The sequence below is a fragment of the Bombus vancouverensis genome, chromosome 1 (assembly GCF_051014615.1).
Source record: "Bombus vancouverensis nearcticus chromosome 1, iyBomVanc1_principal, whole genome shotgun sequence".
Taxonomy (NCBI): domain Eukaryota; kingdom Metazoa; phylum Arthropoda; class Insecta; order Hymenoptera; family Apidae; genus Bombus; species Bombus vancouverensis.
Genome location: NC_134911.1, coordinates 21,138,477 through 21,163,197, shown reverse-complemented (window position 1 = coordinate 21,163,197; position 24,721 = coordinate 21,138,477). Strand labels below are relative to the sequence as shown.

At 32.6% G+C, this 24,721-nt stretch overlaps 4 protein-coding genes across 7 annotated transcripts; 3 read left to right on the top strand and 1 right to left on the bottom strand.

Moving 5' to 3' along the window:
* The first annotated feature begins 1,053 nt into the window (after positions 1-1,053).
* Positions 1,054-12,235, top strand: LOC117158694 (pregnancy zone protein). Of its 2 annotated transcripts, XM_033337864.2 has the most exons (25): positions 1,056-1,352; positions 1,851-2,011; positions 3,411-3,652; positions 3,760-3,876; positions 4,116-4,282; positions 4,401-4,509; positions 4,798-5,031; positions 5,127-5,369; positions 5,504-5,829; positions 5,920-6,278; positions 6,353-6,489; positions 6,564-6,687; positions 7,125-7,245; positions 7,403-7,631; positions 8,113-8,318; positions 8,501-8,850; positions 9,007-9,239; positions 9,299-9,550; positions 9,688-10,077; positions 10,202-10,433; positions 10,516-10,688; positions 10,764-11,078; positions 11,218-11,275; positions 11,351-11,572; positions 11,693-12,235. In XM_033337864.2, the coding sequence occupies exons 1-25, from the start codon at positions 1,270-1,272 to the stop codon at positions 11,893-11,895; spliced, it is 5,286 nt and encodes a 1,761-aa protein (XP_033193755.1). In that variant the 5' UTR covers positions 1,056-1,269; the 3' UTR covers positions 11,896-12,235. The 2 variants fall into 2 exon arrangements, with proteins under 2 accessions (XP_076478576.1, XP_033193755.1); XM_076622461.1 differs by lacking the exons at positions 11,218-11,275; positions 11,351-11,572; positions 11,693-12,235 and having other exon boundaries at positions 1,054-1,352; positions 10,790-10,955.
* LOC117158697 (uncharacterized) lies at positions 11,270-20,286 on the bottom strand. 3 transcript variants are annotated; one of them, XM_033337872.2, is made up of 13 exons: positions 19,668-20,286; positions 18,788-18,849; positions 18,507-18,580; positions 18,284-18,368; positions 18,112-18,203; positions 17,765-18,045; positions 17,380-17,679; positions 17,035-17,163; positions 16,744-16,813; positions 16,373-16,666; positions 16,164-16,303; positions 15,737-16,104; positions 11,270-15,646 (listed from the first exon to the last, which is right to left on the bottom strand). In XM_033337872.2, exons 1-13 carry the CDS (start codon positions 19,737-19,739, stop codon positions 14,992-14,994), a joined length of 2,622 nt encoding a protein of 873 aa, XP_033193763.1. In that variant the 5' UTR covers positions 19,740-20,286; the 3' UTR covers positions 11,270-14,991. The 3 variants fall into 3 exon arrangements, with proteins under 3 accessions (XP_033193763.1, XP_033193762.1, XP_033193764.1); XM_033337871.2 differs by having other exon boundaries at positions 16,744-16,900; positions 19,668-20,285; XM_033337873.2 differs by lacking the exon at positions 17,035-17,163 and having other exon boundaries at positions 16,744-16,900.
* A 77-nt stretch (positions 20,287-20,363) lies between these two features.
* Positions 20,364-22,569, top strand: LOC117158715 (uncharacterized). The gene is made up of 6 exons (XM_033337931.2): positions 20,364-20,672; positions 20,834-20,979; positions 21,157-21,313; positions 21,420-21,539; positions 21,616-21,849; positions 22,441-22,569. The coding sequence occupies exons 1-5, from the start codon at positions 20,387-20,389 to the stop codon at positions 21,765-21,767; spliced, it is 861 nt and encodes a 286-aa protein (XP_033193822.1). The 5' UTR covers positions 20,364-20,386; the 3' UTR covers positions 21,768-21,849; positions 22,441-22,569.
* Positions 22,111-24,708, top strand: Ppat-Dpck (Bifunctional Phosphopantetheine adenylyltransferase - Dephospho-CoA kinase). The gene is made up of 5 exons (XM_033337904.2): positions 22,111-22,923; positions 23,081-23,424; positions 23,481-23,735; positions 23,822-24,004; positions 24,106-24,708. Exons 1-5 carry the CDS (start codon positions 22,329-22,331, stop codon positions 24,307-24,309), a joined length of 1,581 nt encoding a protein of 526 aa, XP_033193795.1. The 5' UTR covers positions 22,111-22,328; the 3' UTR covers positions 24,310-24,708.
* The last annotated feature ends 13 nt before the right edge of the window (positions 24,709-24,721 follow it).

Here is a 24,721-nt window from a genome sequence, read left to right as displayed (position 1 = left end):
GCGTATTTAACTCTACGGTCTGTCAAAAACGACCAATCAGATCAGTATTCTTTCCAGAAAACCTCTTTTCATCTCTGCTACGTATGCGATTGTCATCAAAGTAAAGGCGTTTTTAAAGATTTCAAGGTTACTTCTATTTCTTTATTAAATTATATATTTTTTCTACATCGATCGATGCGTTCTTTATCCTCTATAAAAACATACTGTGGTGCTTGTATACAGAAGCGATTAACTTAAAAGATATTTTAACCACAAGTTAACAAAACTTTTCATACGAAAGACAAGGGAAACATAAATTGGTTCTGCGTTTCTTTGTCTTTTATACGATAGATTGTATGAAATTAAAGTTAAAGCATCTTTCAGACGAATCGTTTAGACTCTATACTTTTATCAGTTGCGATATACACTCTGTATAGAGATACACCCTCTGAAATTTCCTCTCTGATTTTGTATGATTAAATAAGTTGAATGAAAATCCATAATAAACCTTGATAACTTTTACGATAACATAGAGTTATTGAGAAGAAGATATGCAATGCATGATGTAAACATTAAATCATTGCAACATTATTAACGTTGAATTAAGAATATTGGATTAAGAAATATGAATCGCAAGAAACAGAGTTTAGACGAACTCGTCCGCATATACTTCTCAGCTATATAATTTAATTATCAGTAATTAAACAAGAAGAATGTCCTACGAAATATAATATTACTTGTGACAAAGTTATTACAGTTCTTTATTAAGTATATTTCAATAATTTTATAATTATTCAAATTAGTACAAAAAATTATTATACTTCGTTCTTTATTGTAGATATCTTATAATTTTGTTAGATCAAACACCAAATTATACATTTTCTGAAATGTACAGAAAATTCTTTTATTGTAATACTCCTTACCTCTATCAACAATTTCATGTTTCATCGTACGTTAAAGCTTGATAAGTGACATAGAAGAAAATTGAACGTACGTCGTACGTGTTCTATTCGGTATTAGCGAAACGCTTAACCCTTCTCCTTACAGATTCAGGGGGTTAATAAGAGGGACCGAACGAATATCGTGCTTTCAGTCTGCGTACAGCGCAGAGCTACGTACATATATTAACGCATTGTTAAACGTTCTTTGCGTCTTTATCGTACAGGAAACGATACTTGCCATTTAATGGGCGAACAAGCGCTAGGTCTTGAATAAGCGTTAAGCATGTTCGCGAATATAGTTTGTCGAAACTAAATGTTAGAAACAGTGTGACTATACGAAATACGTACGATGGGTAAATTGGTGTTTTTGGTGCTGTTTGTTTATTCTGTGGGAATTTCACGCTACTGCGAAACTACGTCGACTCCAAATCGGTAATTGTAGCCGATTAAATTCTATGAATTCAAATTCAAGATAACGATCAGATTATCGATCGCGACAATGTCTTAGTGGACGCGTTAGACGTCGATAACTTTACGAGAAGAATATGCCGTCTTCAAGTACTAACTAATTGCGCGTATAATTTTCGTAAAGACTAGATAATATATAGAAGAAAGATAAGAAGATGATAGATAGAATATAAATAAAGTATAAATGAAAAAAATATTTAATATATAATATTCAGGAGAAAAATTGTGCGATTGTTCGATAGAATCTCCAAGCTTGATTTCTAAAAAGATATCAACTTTCTTACTTAGTTACGATATTTGGTAATACACAGTGGTATGCCGATAATCTTTAACGTATATAAATTTGATCGTAATATTACGTCGTTAAACATACGTATGCACTGCAGGGATTGCAGAACAAGACGAAAAATAAAGTTCGTAGCATATTATTTTGCATTTGTGCTAGCTCTATTTTGTTTTTAGGGGATATGTGTTTATGGCACCGAAAAGATTATTAGCCGGCGAAACCGAAAGCGGCTGTTTGTCTTTACACAATTTGGAACTACCGGCTCATGTTCTTCTCGAGCTAGTGCCCACGATAGAAAATCAAGTATTGGCTCGTACTAGCGCCGTTGTAAAAACAGGTAAATACACTTGTAATTGAACGAAGAACTGCAAACCAAAGAATATTGCAAGAGTAACGATAATCTTCAAAGAATTACGTGCACGCCATTATTAGTTACTTAAAGAATTCTTGTCATACGAAGAAACAAAGTTCAATTTTTCAAGTTTTAAATTAATAATTATTAAAAGATTATTCACGCGTTACATCGTTAGTTGTCTTGATAGATGTTTGTAATTTGTATATACTCGTCTTTATTGTACTGCGAGAATAGATTCACAGTTCTTTGAGATCCAATCTAGACCTTTGACATCACATTGTGTATGTACGTTATACATATTATGTATGTACTCAAGATCATCGGTATCATTTCGATAAGCGACCTCCGTCAATGGCATGCATAAACTATATATGAAATTTGCAAGATGTATCTCAATTTATATTAATTTATACGAATTTATATTATTTATTAATCTAACGAAATGTTGATGAGTTGTTAATATAGAAATACCATTGCGTTAAATTATTACTGATTTTGATTTTAAACGTTAAACACGCAATTCTTCAATTAAAATTACTATTAATAAATTTTACTTAATTTTACGTAATCTTTGTTGCGATAACGAGTAAGCACAAAACTATCAAGATGTAAGAGTGCTTAGATGTACAGTAACATAGAAGATAAAGATTTTACTAATAAAGATCGTTCCAAATTCTACGCTTTTACTGCTTAAGGGGAAAGATGATATTTGGAACAACGTTTTACAGTATAAAAGAATATTTCGAATAACTCGTTATTTTGTAGTTAATTTACAATTGTCTAGCTACGCGAAAAATGACGTAGAAACTACAAAATAATCGAAGTTTCGACTTTCAAGAAATTCTTTTCCTATCCTCTTGGTTTTCATTTTCTCCCTTATCTCTGTAGGTGTTTTCATCTCATATCGGACTCTTTAAACAAATCGTAAATTGAAATTGTCGCTTCCTGCGGGGGGACTGAATTGGCCGACTCCCTCTCTGGAGAGGAAATAAGCAATCGCTAGAATATATACATGAGAAACCCATTTATATTATTATATACGGGATGAACAAATTTAATCCTATTATTATTGAGAAAACTTTAGTATCAAATGTTTTTTTAAAGCTCGTATGGGCAACTGTAGGAACAACGATTATCTAAATCGACGTGTAATTAAGTAGCTAATTGTTTGCAGCCTTTCTTGGTATAGCAATTTAACGATTAAGGATGTCCTTTTGCGCGAATGCATTTATGTCAGACGATGACGATTGCTTCGATGTTGCAAGCTAACATGGCAAATAATCATATATTACATTTTCAAACTTAATATTATAAATTATAAGCACCAGTTCAATCCCAAAACTTTCTTTCTTGATGTTATCTACGAATTTCCCTTTTTCAGGTACAGAAACATGCCTGCACTTAACAGTACCGCAGACTGCTTCCAGAACCGCAAGGCTCCGATTAAAAATCAAATTCGACAAGTATCCCGATTACGTCGTGGTATCGGAATCAACCGTAGAGATCGAGGATGATTCTTTGATCACCTTCGTAGAAACCGATAAACCGACCTACAAGCCCGGTCAAGACGTTAAAATCAGAATTCTTATGCTTATGCATGATTTAAAACCGTCGCAAAAATCGGTGAGAAATTACTTCGTTCCAAATTTTTCGTTAGATTTCTATTGCTCGCCTGAAGTTATCGTTTCGTCGTTACTTTGAATATGTTTCGAAATTTTCGTTGCTCGCAGATTCCAGAAGTATGGATCGAAAGTCCATCGTTAGTGAGAGTAGCGCAATGGACGAACATAAGCACGGAGAACGGGATGGCTCAGTTGACGTTTCCTTTGTCTCCGGAACCAACCTTGGTAAAATCGAAACGTCTATGGAGAAAATAATTAAATGCGATCAAGTTAAAGAGAAAGTTAGAAAGAACCGAATACTTCGAATCAAAAGATAGAAAGAACAAATCGACTAAACGAGAAAATAATTGTTTCAAAGACTAAAGACAAGTTGCTATTTTGTTAGATAAGAAAAATAAGAATATGATGGTTTTCTCTATGCTTAAATAATTTTATATAAACCCTACGTGTAATTTATGTAACAGGGAACGTGGAACATAAAAGTAATGAAAGAAAGAGAGTATTCTAAGTTGATTCACACTACTCGATTTGAAGTAGAGAAATACGTTCTGCCAAAATTTCAAATAACCATCAATTCACCACAATATATTCTTGCGGATGTGGAGAACGTGACTTGGAACATCTGTGTCAAGTATCGTTATCGTATCTTTACCATAAAATTTCAAATATTATGAACAACGTTGCTAAGCTATTACATTAATACGTAAATCGTATTATACATTAAGATTAAATAATGATTAACATTACAGATATAGTTACGGTAAACCTGTGAAAGGTAATCTATTGCTGAAGTTAACTCCGCAAACGCCAAGTTGGAGAAGATTGCCCAATCTTCCGGCAATACGTTACGAAACGGAAGTACGTATACACGAGCCGTTTAATGCAAAAGTGGTGTAAGTAAAAAAACGCTGGTTACCGAATAACGAGGAATAGAGTAAGAGTTCCATAAGGAAGATCGTTGCTTATTCCGCCATCCACCAAGAAACTAACGAATATATACTTGTTCTCGAGATTTGCAGCTAAACCAAACAGGCAAAAGATCGACCTATACCACTTTTGCATCAAACGGGCCATACATTTCTTCTATCGTATTCATTTTGATTATCGAAGTGGAAAGGTATATCAAAGACGAAATAAATATTTTAGCTCGATAAACCGGATGGTTGCACCGAATTTGTTCTTTCTGGAACGGTTCTTGGATTGGCGCATTGGAAAATGGATCCGAACAATATCGTTCTCATAGCCGAATTCACAGAAGCCGGGACTGGTGTAGTAGAAACTACGATTAGTAGAACCGTGGTGATGCACGAAGCACTGAAATTAGAATACGAGAATTATACACCTAAATACTTCAAGTTCGGTTTACCTTATCATGGAAAAGTGAATTTTTATCTCATGCTTATGTTACTCGAATATAATTTTTAATCTGTCAGTGGTAATAATTACCTTATTTAAATCGTATCTTTTTATGATAGTTGCGAGTTTTGCGACACGACGACACACCTGCTCCGAACGAAAAAATTCAAATTTGCCTAAAAGTACGTGGAAAAATCGAATGGGACAAAGATGTTGTAGAATGTCGTGATTTTATGTCATCGCCTGATGGTTTCGTCGATTTTGTCGTACCACCGCAACATAAAAATATCGTTTTGTTAAGCTTTGTCGCCACCGCCGTTGATTATCCGACAACCTATTATCCACCAGACCAACGTTGGAAAGTAAGTAACATTGATAGTAACTTATTAATATTGCTACTAAATATCGTTAGAGACTTATCAATAACATTTCATGTTTATAAACATTCAGATTTTAATTTCTCATAAATGTTGGTCTCATATACAATTTATTTCAGGTTTTCATGAATCAACCATCAGCATCTACTACCGTAAATCCTTGGTATTCTCCGTCCGATAGTTACTTAACGGTAGCTCGGGGAAATCAACCGATCACGTGTGGCGAAAAGTATTCCTTTAACGTTATGTATACGACACCTCCTAACATGAGTGAATCCATTTCTTTCCATTATTCGATCAATTCCAAGGGAGGTATTTTAATATATGGACACGTAAAGCACAAACCTAATCGGGATACGGTGTTGAATTATTTTGAATTTCACAATTTATTGGGTTCTATTGAATCTTTTGCTAACAAAACGGAGCAGGAAGCTATAGTACACAGGTAAATTTTTCTAATATTTTTATACTACGATTTCTAAATTGTGTCATCGATAATTCGTTAGCTCTCAGCTAAAAAATATATATTTTTTAGATTCCCATTAAGCGTTAAAGTAACGCCAAGCATGGCTCCAGTTTCGGAATTGCTACTTTATTACGTACGATCAGATGGTGAAATTGTCGCAACAACTTACACAATAGAAGTTGGCCACTGTTTTGAGAACAAAGTAAAAACCGCATGGCATACTGATGTTCAAACACCAGGATCGGCGACTCAGTATCACGTGGAAGCTGCTCCTGGATCGCTTTGTGGAATCTCCGCAGTAGATAAATCGACCCTATTTTTGGGTAAATCGAAATCCAATCTGATCAGTGCCACTCAAACGTTCGACCAGTTGAGAAGATTTCATCCAACTCCAGAGCCACATTTTCTATCGGCAATTCATTGCAAATGTACGTCCTTGAATTATTTATAACTTTGATATAATTATTGACGTAATTTGTAATATTAAATTTGAATCGTACAGCAATGGCATCAGAAGGAACGAACGAAGAGATCAATCATTTTCCAGGATTTACCGAATTGCGAAAAAGGAGAAACACGAAATACAACGTAATATACAACAAAAGGGTTAACTATGTGGACGCTGTACAAGCTTTTGTCGTAAGATTTTTTGCGTATGCGTTCATCCCTTTAACCTCTAGACACTCTAAACGATTCGATCTTGATTTTCATAGGACTTTGGAGTGATTGTAATGAGCGATCTCGTATTACAAACACGACCATGCCCGTGGATGTACATGGAACACACAGACATGTTTCTTGCCTCCCATGTGTCTTCTTTCAAGTCCTTCCATTCTGGCGAGTTTTTGCTAATCTTTCTTATTACTAACGAATTTAATCTCGTGTAACAAAGTACGAAAGGTACGCAATGCCATCGTTTCCCTTCAGTTTTTTACGAACATAAAGATATCGTAGGTCATTTTCTGTTTTTAAAAAATTCCATTTACTTGGCATGTGTAATGTATGTGCAAATAAAAGAAAAGAAATCGGGTGTAAGTTTGTACGAATCGATGAGATATACATATATGTATATTTACAGAACTAGAATAAACGAAAGACGTTCTTCGATCGTTCGTCCAAGCTGACGATTGCGAAGAAAACAATTGCGACCTATGCATTCGCAAAACTAGTGGATTTTAAATTCAAAGCTTCACGCTCCATGCTTGCAAAACTTCTTTATGGAAGAAAGCGACTAAGTATAAAAACACTGAAATTTTTAACTTGTCCAATAACAGATGCTGTTGCTGCTGCGGCCATGGACCCAGGAGTAGAATATGTTGACCAAAATCCGGCTCAGACGGCTACACTTAGATCATATTTTCCTGAAACGTGGTTGTGGGAATTGGTGCCTACTGGGTATGATTGAAATACATTTTAAGAGCGTACTGAATATTTCGAGAGTGCTAACAATCCTTCTTATATGTCTTCTTGTGATAAATACGTTACTTGTTGATCACGATCAAGATTCGATCAGATTTATTATTATAACTATATATTTAATTATTTTTCATAGGAAAGAGGGCAAAGTAACGATAGAACGTACACTTCCGCACACCATCACCGATTGGGTTGGATATACAACATGTATTTCGCCGGTTCACGGTCTTGGAATAGCCCCTCCGACCACTATAACAGCATTCCAATTGTTCTTCCTGGATTATAGTTTACCGTACAGCATAAAACGTGGAGAAATAATGCGTTTCAAAGTGTCCCTTTTCAATTACATGCATCACAGTTTACCTGTAAGTGCATCGTTGTAAGTTCGTCTATAACACAGTGGCGGATCCAGAAGCCTTTCTGAGGAAGAAGTAACAAAAGGTGTAAAAGTACATATATAAGTACATTTTTGAACCTTATTTTACAAGATATAAATTTGCTTGTAATTTTTATTTTAATGTTTCTATCTTGTATCATATCTAACTAGTTTTTCAAACTGTGACATAATATTTTTATATTTTATTAATCTTGAGAAGAGGACAGGCGACCGCGCTACTGCCCTCACTACTGCACTCACTTTGAATCTGCCACTGTTATAACAAATAAATTCTTAAGTACTAAAAGATATGAATTCTCTTATGCATGAAATTTCATATTTTTAAATATACTTTCTAATAGATTGGTTTTAGGCGTATACCGTCTACCGAAATTGCATTTTATTTCAAATAATTTTCCCAACTCCAAAATCCATGTATTTAATAATTTGTTTCACTTATTAATATACAGGTAAAAATTAAAATGGAAGAAGTAGAAGGAATTGATTTGCATTCGTCGAATTCTATCGCCTCGTTCTGTGTAAAACCACGAGACAGTATTGTCTATCAGTACATCTTGAAACCACGAGTAATCGGAGAAGTTAACGTAACAGTTGCCGCTTTCATAGACACTGATTTTCCTGAACCATGCGGACCGGAGACTGTGGTATTTACGCGGTAATTAAGAATAAATAAATAGCTCGTACTGTCAAATAGTAAAAAAAAAAAAAAGAGACTTCCTAATAGGAAGTAAGAATAAATTTTAACGATACAAAGATAAGAAATAGAAATTAATAATAAACAAATAACTAATCTATTCATATTTAAGGAACGTAATGCCTGATCTATTCATGTTTAAGGGACGTAATCATGAAACCGATTCTAATTCTACCCGAAGGTTTCCCCATGGAAGAAACGAAATCTACGTTGATTTGCCCGATGGATTTCAGCGATGATTCCGCGTTCATGTGGGAATTGACATTGCCTGAAGATGCGGTGCCGGATAGTGGGAGAGCGTATTTAAATTTGATAGGAGACATCTTAGGTCCGGCACTCGAAAATTTAGATAAACTTGTACAATTACCAAAAGGTTGCGGTGAACAAAATATGGTACTGTTTGTTCCAAATATTCACGTGATTAAATATCTGGATGTGATCGGAATCGATAATCCCGAACTTCGTACGAAAGCGATTAGGAATATGGAAAAAGGTATCGTTACATATTTTTATGAAAGAGGAATATTTTTTAGCAAAAACGATTAATGTACTTGATTGAAATTTGTTTTATAAAATTGAAAAAAAACCTTCCATTTTTTATTGATCAGTTAAGGCAGTATTAACCGTTTTTATTATATATTGAACTTAGGATACCAGAGAGAGCTAACGTACAGACATGTGGATGGTTCTTATTCTGCGTTTGGAAGTAGTGAAAGCTCTATATGGCTGACTGCATTCGTATTAAAATCATTTGCTCAGGCTGCAACCTTGATTCATATCGACGAACAGGATCTTAAGCTATCTGTTAGCTGGATCACATCGCAACAATTGGAAAATGGTTGTTTCCCCGTAATAGGCACTGTCTTTCACAAACAGATGAAGGTTCGCCAAATTTTCAACTGTTCGAATGTCTCAATAAATTGCAACAAGTTTTACTTTAGGGCGGCCTTGAAGAATACGATGGCTTGTCATCAGGAATAACAGCATACATCCTAATTTCTTTGCTCGAATCTGGTGTTCCTTTGTCATCGTCTGTTGTTAATAATGCCCAGAGTTGTTTGGAAAAGGGAACAGCTAGTGGTCACAATAATCTACACACTACGGTTCTCACTACATACGCGTTAGCATTATTGGGAGATCCAAAGGCCAATTCCAGCATGACATCTTTGATGAATCTCGCTACACGCTATAAAGTGAGAATGAACATATATAATCGATCAGGAAATATATCTTATTTCTAAACTTTTTTCTTTTTTATTTGATACTTAGTTAAAATATATCTATAATTACGATTTTATTATTCTTAATACTTGATCTTTTTACGTTATAGAATCTAGTTTGGTGGGAGGATAAAACTAAGCCTTCAATCGGTCTAAGCATCGAAATGACTGCATATGTCATTCTTACCTTACTGAAATTAGGTGATGGACATTTGATTGAAGCCTTGAAAGCCGTTCGCTGGATATCAAAGCAAAGAAACGCCGAAGGTGGATTTACGTCCACTCAAGACACGGTTGTTGGACTGGAGGCTCTTACGAAATATGCTATGACTGTACAACATAGAAATATCGATTTGTCTGTTCTTGTCACTGCTAAGGAAGTGGATTATGTCTACAAATTGCATAACGAAAATCGTATGGTTCTTAAGCAAATTCGTTTATCTGTTTTACCAACTATCGTAGAAATCTTTGCTCAAGGCAAAGGATGTGTTTTAGTACAGGTAAAATAAATGTCTTTATCTTTATTCAAGAATACAGGAACTTTGCTACGAACTCTGTATATAATTATTTACTTGCAATTTCTTTTTCGTTGCAAGTTATATAAACATTGCGTTTCAATTTTAGAGCAATCTTAAATACAATGTCCCGCATAGTACCGGTTCAGATGCTTTTGATCTTTCGGTGAGAGCCCGTTCCGTTAGTCATGGAAACGAATGCTCGTTACAAGAAATTACAATCTGTGCTCGATATAAGCTGGCAGATGAGGAAAGTAACATGGCTTTGCTAGAAATTGGAATGATAAGTGGTTACGTGCCTGATCGAGCGAGTCTTCACTTGTTATTAGATCCATCTTCAAGTAAATTCACTCTCTTTCCTATTACAAATTGAATTAACGGATAATAATACGATATTAATTGAAATCTATTCATAAATTGCAGAAGTTAAACGATTCGAGGAAGACCAAGATACTATGACGATTTATTTTGATAAATTAACTGGACAAAATACTTGCGTCTCGTTTAGAATAATACAGGAGTATTTTGTCGATCATCTTAAGCCAGCAAACGTGAGGCTTTACGATTACTATCAGCAAGAGCTTACCGTATCCACTGTAAGTCCAGACGATTTCTATTCAATTTTAATTAGAAAAAAAAGATGTAACGATTGATAGAATAAATGCTTTCAGAATTACACAATCGCTTCAATTTGTAGCAGCGCGGAACCAGTCGATGAACAAACAACGCCAAATCAACTATCTACTATGAAGCAATACAAAGAATTTAATACCAGTCCGGTGAATTCCTCTTTCTTCGTCGTCAATCATGAACTAGCAGTGCCAGATGGAATAGAGGGACCAATTCCAGTTTATATGAAACCGGATGCCTATGATAAAACAGAAATGGCTATCACTACCAATGGATCACCTGATTTAACACCGACATTTACAACGGAAGACCAAACTGTATCAACTATACAAATAGAGAATGAAGAACCTGTACAGGTATTTATATGCATTTCAAACCTTTTTAATCGTTCCAAACGACTTGCGAATAATTAGTCAAATAAAATTTGTCAAACAACGAAAAATCGAAGAAAATAAAAAGATTCGTCGAACTATCGATAGAGACAATTTCTTACAGGTGGAGCCAGACATTGAAATAAAGAACACTACAACAATCGCCGAGACGAATATTCCGTGTAAGTAAAATGTATTTTACAATCTACAACAGTTACACGTACAATTATCGTTTCTCACGTTACATGTTACTTTAGTGCCAACGGGAGTAAACCAATCATGTCCCGTATGTATGGAGTTACCGTCAAACATTAGCGATGTTTATTGTTCGGCAAGTAGCGCGGTTAAAGTAGCAATCAGACGACTTCGCAAAGTGAGATTGCTGCTAGACTTGCATTCATCCCGAGAAGTTCAACGTCTTCGTGCCACGGTCGAGTTCACTTTAAGCCCAAATTGTTCCTGTTTACAGTTAGATAACCGTACGTAACGTACTAAGAGACGGGGTACACATTGATAAGTTAAACCACCATACCTCGATACACATAACACGTACACCGTTTTACAATGTATATTTAGTATAAAAAAATATTTTCTTGCAGCTGGAAGTTTTGCATTAATCATAAACAAGGATAACGACTTTCTTGCATCCGGGGATCAGAAGCAAACACTGAACGATTCGTTTCATATATATGGTTTACCAATGGTAAGCGGTATGCCTTGCAAATTGGCCGAGGCACGAGCCTCTTGTTTCAATGAAGAGAACATTCAATGCACGTACGAAGATCCCTCGGTTTACGGTTAGATTTAGTATACCTATCTTAATGTGTTTAATGCGCAAAATGTTTGAAACCGATTGTGTAAATTTCGATTACAAGGATATAACACTGTATGTTCTGTTTTCTTTTTCAACTGAACTAATTTCGCGCAGGGTATATACATGAATCTTTACTCTTTTCATTTTCTGTTTTCTTTTTATCTACAAATATATCAGTTACATAATATGTAAGTAATCATAGGATAAGCTATAGTCCACGTGAAAACATAAACGAACATCATCGTCGCAATTAGTTATATATGTATCAGGGAATGGAAAGTTCCTCTTTTTTTATATATATTGTGAATAAAGTTTTCAATATAGTAAATTGATTAATTTATTCCTTCGTAATTTTATATATATGTATATGTATATATATGTATATTGACAAGTGAACACGCAAAAAAGCGAATATCGGTTTTTTGTTTGTTATACTTTTATTTATTTATTCTTTGTATCTGATCTGCTACTGAAATAATTATTACAAATTAACAATCACCTCTCGAACTTTTTACTACATTAAATATTATTTTATTACAGCAGATTTTACGGTTATCTATTTTATTATTACGGCTCTTTTTATTTATCATACTAAGTGTTTGTCATTTAATGCTGATGGAATTGAAACATTTTCTCTTTCTATCTTTTTGCACAGCTACAGAGAATATTTGTTATAAAGCTATCGATCTTTCTTCTCTTTCTTTCTTTCTTCGTCCTTCTTTTTTTATTGTTATTTATGTAATTTCCTATGTTCGACTTCAGCATTAAATACCAAATCGCATTATCACTGGAAATGTGTTCGCTATTTATCCACATTTGTAAACGGTAAAATGCTTGCTCGAAATAAATAAGACTATTTGCACTGTTCGCTAGAGAAACTAACCGTAGCGACGCTTCACTAAAGTAAAATGCAAAACCTAACACCTGCATCAGGAATGAAAGGAACGATTTTTGAATGTCTATAAATTGGCAGTAGCGTTTTCAGTTCAGTCGGCGTCGTTTCCAAAGATTTCAATTATACTCTATTCAATAGATATTTTTTGCTTGTAGTTAGTACATCACCGTTTATCCGTACGAATAAACAACACGGTACATGTAGTAGATATTATAGAATCCTATTCGCAAATGGTCACTTAAGAAAAAACGAGACGAATACGATTAATAATACTTTGTTACACTGGGATCATAATTTTCATCAGTTAGTTAAATATGCGCAAAGGTATACATTCACCAAAAATGATGTATTAACGCACTAGTCATTTTCTCGCCGATCTGATATACATATATACGTTTACTTTTAATATTTATCGATATTGGAACAGCATTGCCCAGGCAGAACACAAGTACTGTGACGAAATGTTGACTCAATATTTATGAGAATATTGGTCGAACACGTTGGCAGTAAATGCTCGAGTAAATAGTAAATGCACATATCTCAACAGCTCTCCTAACTTCGTAGATATGGATATTATAAAACAGTATTATACAATATTTACCCTAATGTCAAAAAACACAGTGATACAAAAATTCGGATATGTAGAATCAATATGCAAGAGACAGACATTGCAATCGCGAAGTATTCTAAATACAAATCCATGGTATTCCGAAATATGGATATACGTTTTAAAACTAGGACTAAGTGGTTATCATTAGTTTGCTAGAAAAGTGAACCACAGTTAATAAAAATAAAATAGAACCCTTGAAATAGAAGATTACTAATTATTGAACAATTTAGTAATTATTTACCAATTTAATAATTTTGTTGTAATTTAACTAATAATCTTTAGATTTCTAAAATTTTTTATAAAATATTATTCATATATATCGTTTACTATTAAAAAAAAAGTTGGGAAATTTTTACAAACATATCGAAATTAAGGATTTTTTAAAAGTGTCACTTCTCTAGCAAGAAGGCAGTATGTGTAAAAGACAATTGGTATAATCTAAAGAAATCTACTCTAAGTTAATACAAAAACTTTCAAGGTGTGGTAAAATTAACTTACGAATTGTTCAAACAACAAAAATAATGCAGTAATACTGTAGTCTGGAAAATACAATATTATTGTATATCGATATTGAATAAATATTAAAGATATAAATCTCGATGGAATCGGGCCAATATAAAAACTAATTCTAAAATTAAGTTCTACCTGGGCAGTAATACTCACATACATTTACGTTCAATTTTGTCATACCAAACAGTATTATATTGGTTGACAAATGCTACTATTAGAACCTGTGCTCGCATGGAACACGATACTGAGTAGAAAATAAAAATAGTCTGAAATAAAAATGACAATTGTGTTTGTGCGCTTCATACAGGAAAATGAAAGACAGACAATACAGGTAAAATTAATCACTACATGTAAAATAATAATACATTAAGACACGAGCTCTATATTAAATTATATATGCAGATTTTGTATTTCTTCTTTAAATTAAAATATAAAGTATTAAATTGCTACTAAAATATGATTCAGTCAGTCAGGTTTTCCATAGTACTGGCAAGCATCAGGCATTAGTATCAAACATCAACTTAAGTTAAAACTTAAAGTTGCAATAATATGTAAATATACTACTTTAGTTTATAAATATATTATTTAAATCTTATTATTTTAAATTATAAAGTACGCGTACGATATAATAAAATTGGGCTCTCTAATTAAACAAGACACGTCGTTTTATCTTTGCACTGAATTAATATATATGTATATATTATATATATTATGACACGCATTGTGAAATATAAATTAAAGATGGATTTAATATAGAGCTTGCCTTCCTTACATAATTTTAATCAAACTAAACACGATATTAACGAATTCAGGTAAAAAATTGGCTTTACTCTTTGAATTTTACGTCAGTGCACCAAAATGCAAAGAAGTCAGTCTAACTGATTATCAATTACCAAATGTACGTTCGTAAAGGTACATATATACGCGCAATAAGCGCAATTTTATTTGGCGATGTAAACACGTTATTGTTCAGACTTGATAATGCGTGTTGCGATTGTTGCAACGGTCGCAAATATCAGATGCATCAGAAATAACAAAGGAACTTGTACGAACATCCGTATTATAATACTCAATAAATTTTAGGTGCTGAACGATCGTTAATGGGACCACTGGTTTTCCTTAAAGAGGTACCTTTTCGTATTTGATCCATGAGAGAATCCCTGACTTGTAAAGGATCCATAATGGGTACACGATTACCCATTATGCGTCTTACGCTTGCGGATCTACTCGTTGTATTATTTCCTTGCAAGTTTTGCTGTTGTTGCGCTAATTTAGCATTCAAAGTCTCGAGAAAACCAGATGGTGTTTTAGAATTTTTGCTTATCTGCTGTTCAATGGAGTGCTTTCTGGTAGATTTGGGACTACTATTCGTATTGTTACCACTTGTAGCATTATTACCTGTACTGTTAATGAGCTTAGCACTGAGAACCGCCATAAAACTTTGGCCAACCCCTCCCGGACCTTGCCCTTGAATATTTACACCTGTATTGACAGTAGTTATTTGTGTAGTATTTGAATTACGTTCTTGAGAAGCTGAACGAATGGCTGCACATGAACGTTCAACAGATGATCGAGTTACTTGCAACACAGCATTATGTGGTAATGTAGCAGACGCATTGTTATGCGACTGTGCTTGTCCTGTAGCTTTCCGTAAAAGAGATGGACTAGCAGGTGTATGACGTAACTCTGTAAGAGTCCTTACTGTTTCCGACACTGAGATAGATCTGCGATATAGAATATATATTACGTTACATTAGCGTTTTACGTGCCATTGAAATCTTTCATAATAGACATGGAAAAGAATTATATTCTACCGTTGAGGAGTAGGACTAGCTGTAGGTGAAGAACCTTCTAACAAAAACGCTGGCGGGGGAGGAAGATTTTCAGTTTCGTCGCAAGTATTATCAGTGCGTTCATCGTTAGAACCTGCTGAAGGATTATTGAATGTAGCAGTTATAATAGTAGACGTTCGTCTTGTTGGTGGTGGAGGTTTATTCACTTGCTGCATCGATCCTCTACGGACCGTTAAAGTAGATACAGCACCAGGTACATTCCATGCATTTTCAGTTGGATTATGAAGTGAATGAGAATGTGGTATAGTAGTTTGACTTCCATATCCACTGCTAGATTCAATACTAGATTCTGATGTTTGACTTCCACCATCTTTTTCCGTAATTTCAGTCTAAAAATATATTTAGCTAAGCACTTATAGTTACAAAATGTCAAATGTTGTTGCCTTACCTTTTCAGTTCCTGGTGCTGATAATGAAGCAGGAGGTGGTGGTAAAGGTAACTGCATCTCTTGAGCGCGACTTGCAGCTAAATTTGCTAATTCGTGCATGTTCACATACATTGGTTGTTGAAGTTGATGAGTTGCTAATTCTGTATTATATCGTAATATTATATGTTATTTTCTAAACATTAACATAATTCATAAAGATTAATAGAGACCTTTTGCTAAGTGTGCTGGAAGTGGTAACTTAGGTTTCCCTCTAGGACTTCCAGGAGGTTCATTTTTTACTGGAACTGTTGGTCGCTCTAAACTGGAACATCTGTTTGGTATAGGAGGGCGATGACTACCATTATTTCTACGCAATTGTACTCTAGATGCTTGTTGATTAGAGGAAGAACATGAAGAGGAAGAAGAAACTGGAGAAGCGGGTTGACTATGACAACAGCTACTATTATCTGGAGCTTGGAATGTGTAGACACTGAGTGCTGGTCTTTGATGGCCTTTTTCATAAGCTACAAGAATAAGTGTAATATTATAAGTAAATTATACGTTATTCTTTATCATATATTTTAATTAATAATTTTCTTACCAGAAGAAATCGTGTGCGGTCGTTCGTTGATTGTGTTTTGATTTTGCCTATCATACTGAACTGATGTTTCCTGCAAGTCAGGCCAAGTAGCAGTAGTTACAGGTCTTGTTGTAGTACAACCAGTATTTTGATTAGTTTGAGAAGACACATTTGATACCTACGACAACACAGTTTAACTTCAAAAACATAAAAAAGACATACACCTCAAAGGATGCAGTGCTCTATTGAATATTGCAAATAAAAAGGAAAAATATGAAGTGCTGGCAAGCAACTAGTGTCTAACAACCTTACCTGATGTTCAGAGATTGGTTGTGTGTATAACGTGTCCTGAGAAGTGAAGCCAGAGTCACGGGAACTACCATTTACCAAGTGGCGTAGTGTCATCATACCACTGATGCTGGAGGGCCTGACACCGACAGACTACAACGAGTACAACATCGACTACCACATACACACTAAGCCGATGCCAAGTGGCATTCATGCTATGATCCATAAGCAACTACTTGCTTAAAATATGGCTAGTGCATAAATAGTGAAACTAATATGCCATGCACAAATGATTGACATTCTTAGTATAATAACGAAGCAGAACGAAAAAGATGTAATATCCGTTATTTATGCTACCGTAATTTTCACCTGAGAAAGTGATCTGTGCCAAGGGTGTCCAGATGGACTTGGATGACTTTTACAAGAGCCACTGCTGCTACTAGTCAAAGAACTAATTGAACACATTGAACTTTTTCTTGACCCAAGTGACAGAGAAGGACTTGAGGGCGGCGTAGCAAGTGACCACTGTGTTACATCGCAACCTTTTATATCTGTTATTACTTGCTCTGATGCAGGAGGTAAATGATGTGGAGAGGCTGCATGTCGTTGTAATTGATCAGAAACCTCTTGCAAGTGTGTCAGTTCCATTAGCATTGCAATTTCTTCATCCTATGTTTGTTTTTTACATGTTATTAATAGTGTTATTTGAAATTAAATTATTAATTACCCGGTAATTATAATTGATGTTACTAACAAGTACTGGTTTCAAAAATCTGGCAAGAAGACAATATCTGCCCCTTTCTTCGAGTAAAGCCGCGCGAACGGCTTTTCTTTCCGTTTCTTCTAAACTTAGCCGTTTTTCTTGAACAACAGCAGCTGAAGATTCTAGCATTCGATTCAATTCAATATCACCTGATAATGTTCCATGCCCTTGTGTCTGTCCTTGTAAATGATGACCTTTTCGTGCTTTTTTCTTTTGCAAACGTAATGTATCAGTAGATCGCTTTCTTAATTCTGCTTTTGCTTTTTTATATTCTGAAATTAACAGAATTTCAAGTATATTTCAACATTTCCAAATATGTTATCATTAAATATACTAACCTTTAGCATGTTCTTTATCTAAATTTATTAAAGATTTTTTCCAATCTTCTAATTTTTCTTGAAGAGGCAACACCAAGCAATCCATAATAGCACTAATAAAAGAATATGTAAATAAAAAATGCTTATTTAACAAATAAATATTTAAAATTATTAATGTTTAATGAAAACTTACCTAGTAAATGATTTCATTCGTGTTTCTACTGCTTTATGTCTAAGACATATCCGGGTTAAAGCAGTTCCAATTTCTTTTGTTGCACCTTAATTACAAATATTTTATTGGACTAAGAGCTAACATTTAAAAGTATTTCATAAAAAATTAAAAAAGAAAGTATGACACAAACAAATATTGATGTATGATTGTTTATAATAAACATAGAAAATAAGACATAATTCACCTCTTGCACTAGTTGCAGCATCAGCAATTTTTTGAAAGGTTTCAAGATATGCAGAAATAGCTAAAATAGCAGCCCTAAAAAAATATCTAATGTAATTAGAGATATTATATTATTGTAAAGTAAATTTTACAATACATCTGTAATTAAAATACAAGCTTGCAGTAAATTTTATTTTTATGTTTTATGCACAATATAATTAGTATTACTATTGAATACAAAAGTCAAATCTTAAGTTTACTAATAAAATAAATATTAAACTGTAATCAAAATATAATTATTACCTTAGGCAAGAATGTAATTTGGTTGCTTTTGAAATTAAATCTTCCCATAATGGTGCTCCATTCTAAAAACAAATTTTTATAACATTTTCTTATTTACAAAATAAGAAATATATAAATAATTTATATATACGATTTTTATACATTGTACAAATACATATTATTACATTTGATGTAGATACTTTTATGTTATCATAAAAATACAACACATTTAATAGGGTAATGCAATCACATACGCCTACCTATCTTTTCTGATTAGATAATTTTATGAACTAGGAAGCTACCTGAAGAAGAAAATTGAATTGTTACATAGCTGCAATATTACATGCATTTTTGTGGCTGTTTAATAAAATTAAATAACACTTTATAAAAAATTTATATATGAAATTTATTAAATAGGATTATTTTACATAATTTACTTTGTTATAAATATTATTCGACGTTATATTCGTTGTTTATTAGTTCCATCAAGTAAAAAGAATATATACATTTATTATCTTGGAAATATGAAAAAATATTTCGGAACAGTATTATAGAACTAGAACAAGTGTAAATTAGCTATCGTCCTCGTTTTATCGCATTAAAGTATCTCAATGGTTTCGAAGAGTAGTTTCCAGAATTAGGACAATGGAACCATATTTTTAAAAGGTACCATAAGAAAAAATAACTAAAGGAATATGTTGCCTCTTCGGTCATACTGATTTCATAATATTTACGAAATATGTATATGTATTAAGAACAGTTGCATCGACAACGCGCCTTGGCCTGCATCGTTACTTGTGCAAAGGTAGAAAAGCGTACAAAAAACAATGAACAGGAAAAAACGCGGTCGCGCTCAAGCAAAATAAATATTGAATATTGACACACCATTAACGTTACTTACCTTCATGTCAGTTATAATCTGTTGAAAGAGGCCACCCAAAGCACTGCACTCTCTCTCAATTGTTGCATCCATCTTTGACTATCCGAAATTTTTTCCTTACTTGGCTCCGATAAAGTTCTTCCACATTAGAATCGTAGAATAGTTTTACTTTTTGTTATCCATATAGATATATACAAAATTTCCGTAAGAATATCGGCGATTTGTAAGATTCGCCATTTTCGTAACAAGACACAAGTTTGAAGTAACACAGGGAAATACAACTGAGTGTATTTACCTACACTGTGCCTCTCATATATCTGTATCACGAATAATTTCGAATAAAACAATTTGGAAATCGAATGATCACTGTGCTATTTTCACAAATATTTTCCAACAATGTGCAATCATAACACCGATTAGTTTTGCCAAAGAAAATTGTAAACACTAGGGGACGGGTATCTCAACACAACGCACTCATTCTGACGAGCAACTATGGCTATCGCTCTCGCGTCTGCGTCGATTCTGTTTTCGTTGCAATACCTGAATATCTGTGCCCCCTACGGCGACCCCGTTTCACAACTTCAAATTGAGGATTCGGGGTATATCTAATCGTTACTCAGGGTAACGGCTCTCTCTACCCCTTAGACTTTAGACAATCACTTCCGGAGTGTCGACTACTTATTGAAAGAGGACATCCTGCATCATATCTCGCTTATTCTGATTGGTTATTCAGAGCAATTATGGGGAAATGTTTGCCATATGTAGATTCCTATCTGCTGTTCTTGTTCCTAGATCGTACGATTAAAAGGGGTTTCTCGATTCGAATATTGACACGAAACACATGTGAAATTGGAAATAATTTAAAAGAAACAGATACTATGAGCCTCATATTAAAATATAACGAATCATTTTACGATATCTTACTTAAATATTTTACAATGTTAAGTGAAATTACAAACATTTTTAAATTTATTGCCACTACTGGATTTATCGTAGTTGTTTCTTTTATACTCAATTACATTCATGGTACATACATTTTGAAATTTCAAACTTCTGATAGCTGATAATTCCATGTAAATTAAAATCTTATTAATTCAGACCTTTTTATATATTATATTCAGCTCTGTATATAGATTATAGATAAAAAGAATGTTTTTAATATCTTAAATTTTGCGTTTAAATTGCAGATTATCGTTCTAAAAGAATCACGAATGAGTCGAAATACGACTTATTAGAATTACAAAAGTTTAACACGTATAATCGAGTAATTGCCAGACATCAAAGTATTATCAGTCATAAAGAAATGTTAAATGCTTTGGAATATGCGACTGATGTAAATTGCTTACCTATTAAATATCGTTATATAATATGAATTATACTATAAAATATTAGATATAAAATTCTGTATTAAAAATATTTCTAAACATATTTATTCAGTTCTTATTATTAACTTTATTTTATGATTCGTCATATTTATAAAATATATAGAATTATATGTATTATTTCTTAGAAATGTTATGACAAATTTTATGCATTAAAATGCATTGATATAATAGTAAATTGTCCACAATTGGTAAATGTAAAATCTCTACCTTATGGTTTAACACCTTTCCACCGTGTCTGTTTCCAAGGTCATAAATGTTTAATTGCTTTTATGTTAGCAAAGGGTATGTATAAAATAGAATAATAATACAAAACAAAATTATAGTATACATAATATAATTAAATATTATAATACATGTAGGTCTCTTTCATCTCTAAATTTGCATATAGGTGCTGACCCTTCCCTTGTCACAACAATAGGAGAGAATGCTTTATGTATGGCTATTTATTATTTTCTTAATAATCCAGTGGACGATGACTTTTCTTGCCTTGAAATGATTGCAAAAACTGGTTAGTTATTACAAAAACTTAATTTATTTTACCAACATATTTGGTGTTTTAAACATAATATTTTCTACTTTCATAGGATGTGGATTTGGCTTTGAAGACAAATGGTACAATAGCTTATTAGAAATGGCATTTAATAATAATCACATAAAATTAGTACAATGGTTAATTTTACATCACAAACTCTCCTCGCACAAGTCCTTGCGCTGTTTTTCTACACCACCAATATGAAGGAATTATAAATTTAATTAAATATTATGTATATATATATTAATCATTATTTTTATTCATTTTTGTATATGATATATAAAATGTAAGTTATGATATGATATGATATAAATTACAAATATAGGTTATGAATAAGAAATACAATATTTTGATTAATATTTGTTAATGTTAATTAATTACTTAATGTTTTTTCACTAGAAATTCTTATTTCTTTCAAAAATTATAAATATGTACTATTATTATTTGTAACAAACCCAATAATAAACTAAAAATTGAATAACAAAATTTTAAAAACTGATAGTAACAGGTTTGAGCATTTGTAATTACGTCTATATACTAATACTTTATATACTATTACGTGTATATGCATGGCAACTATGTGAAGACAATATCCTAACACAGTTATATTCTTGATGATAAGAGAATTTTTTAATATGTTACAAGTAGTTGATATGCAAAAGTTTAATATAATAAAACGCGCATGAGCATAGCACGACAATATACGTTACATTTCAAATAAGATATCATCAAAAGATAAGGTTAAAGTTTTAGAAATTCTGTTACATGATGGCAAATACCGGTTTATTAATTATAACAAATCCTACAAGAGTGATGAAATTATTACCGATGATAAAAAAACACGTATTAAAAACTTTATATATCCGATATTTTCCAGGAAAGGATCTATTTCTCTTTGATAATCAAATTATTACAAATCCTCACTGGCGAATAAGTCGTTACGCTCAAATCGTTGCCGATATTTATATCAATACATTTAGTATATCTTCTCCACTTGATGTTCGAGTGTTACTTACAAATATGAAAAATCCTAATATATCAGTAATAAATACCAAGAAACCTGTGGAAATAGTTATTTTTGATACACCTTGTAGTAAAAGAGAAGCTGACATATTCATTCAAAGTTATTTAGCAAACAGTTCCATGGTTTGTAGTTTTATTAATTTTACCGATGATCTAAACTCAGGAAACTTAGATAGTGTAACATCTTGTGTTAATGAAGAAAAAACTTACAAGAATGTAGTACTTGGTGGTACATTTGATCGAATACATAATGGACATAAAATATTATTAAGTGAAGCTGCATTGCGTTGTACAGAGAAACTTACAGTTGGTGTAACTGATACAAATATGTTGTCTGGTAAGAGTATACAGATAAATATAAATTGTAAGAAATGTAATTCATATATTACTGATTAATAAATTATTACAGAATCTCATAAATGAAAAGTTTCTTTATAAATTAAATCTTGCATAATCCTTAATATTTTAACTAATCTACTGAATTAAATTTTCAGCAAAATTATTGTGGGAACTGATAGAACCTTGCTCTATAAGAATTTTAAATCTCAAAGACTTTCTAGAAGACATAGATCCAACTATAACATATGAAGTTACGGCTATAAATGATATGTACGGACCAACTAAATGTGATTCAACATTTGAGATGATAGTAGTTAGCGAAGAAACAAAACGTGGTGGAGATAAAGTGAATGAAATGCGTGAGAAAAATAATTTAAACAAATTAGACATTCATGTCGTGAAATTAATAAATGATGAGAATCATAAAAAACATGAAGAAAGTAAAGTCAGTTCTAGTAATCAAAGAATACGATTATTGGGAACAAAACTTAAAGCTCCTGTATGTATTATACTAAATTGGATTATACAAAGGTTTTAATCGTATTAACTTTTTAGCAAATAGGGAATAAACCTTTAAAACCTTATATCATTGGCTTGACTGGTGGTATAGCAAGTGGAAAATCATCTGTAGCTGAGAAACTACAAAAATTGGGTGCCGCACTTGTCAATTGTGATAAAATAGCACATGATTTATATTTACCTGGCAAAAAGTGTTTTGATACGATAGTTGAAAATTTTGGTCCCACTATTTTGAAACCTGACGGATCTATTGATAGAAGAGCACTCGGAAATATAGTATTTAATGATCAAGTAAGCTTTTATTTATTTCATATTATTACTAGCACCTAATATTGATATTTTTGGGCTTATATTTAAAAATATAAATCTATTTATAGATGCAATTAAGCAAGCTAAATAAGATTGTTTGGCCTATAATTTTAGAAGAAGCAAAGAAACAAATATATGATTTCAACGCAAAAGGATTTGATGTAATTGTAATGGAAGCTGCTGTTTTGATTCAAGCTAAATGGCAACATGAATGTCATGAAATCTGGACATGCATTATTCCACAAGAAGAGGTAAACTTTTAATTTATAGATTAAATTTTATAGATTAATATTTCATGTTAGAGTACTTTTTGTTAATAAAATTTAGAACTTCTTTGTTCTTCTATTCATAGGCTATACGACGAATAGTAGAAAGAAACGGATTAACCGAAGCTGATGCAAAAGCAAGAATTCAAGCTCAACCAAATAATGTAGAACAAATCAAAGAAGCAAATGTTGTGATATGTAGTTTATGGAGTTATAACATTACCGAAGAACAAGTGCAGAGGGCATGGAACGAATCAATGACATTTTTAACCAACCAAGCAAAAAGTTAACAGAAATTATGTTAGTATAAGATCGCAAATATCTATTAAATTCCTTATTTTTTGCTTGTATAAAATATAATTCTTAATAAGTTGTGCTAGTTCTAAATTACATTTGGGTAAATTTGAAACGTAATTTTTCCCACATTAATTGAAATGATTAATATGTCTTTAATTATAAAAAATATTTGTATGAGAGAATAAGATTAGTTTTAAGAAATAAAAATTTGGGGAGAGGAAGTATATTTGATTATATTGCGTACATATTGTGCAAACAAAATAATGTCATATAATAAATCTAAACTTTTATATATAATACATAATATTCACGTGTAAGTATGCTATAATTATAATGCACGGAATGTGAAAATACATAAATATTTTGTAAAAAGATAATAATTGATTTTCTTGCAATAATTATTAA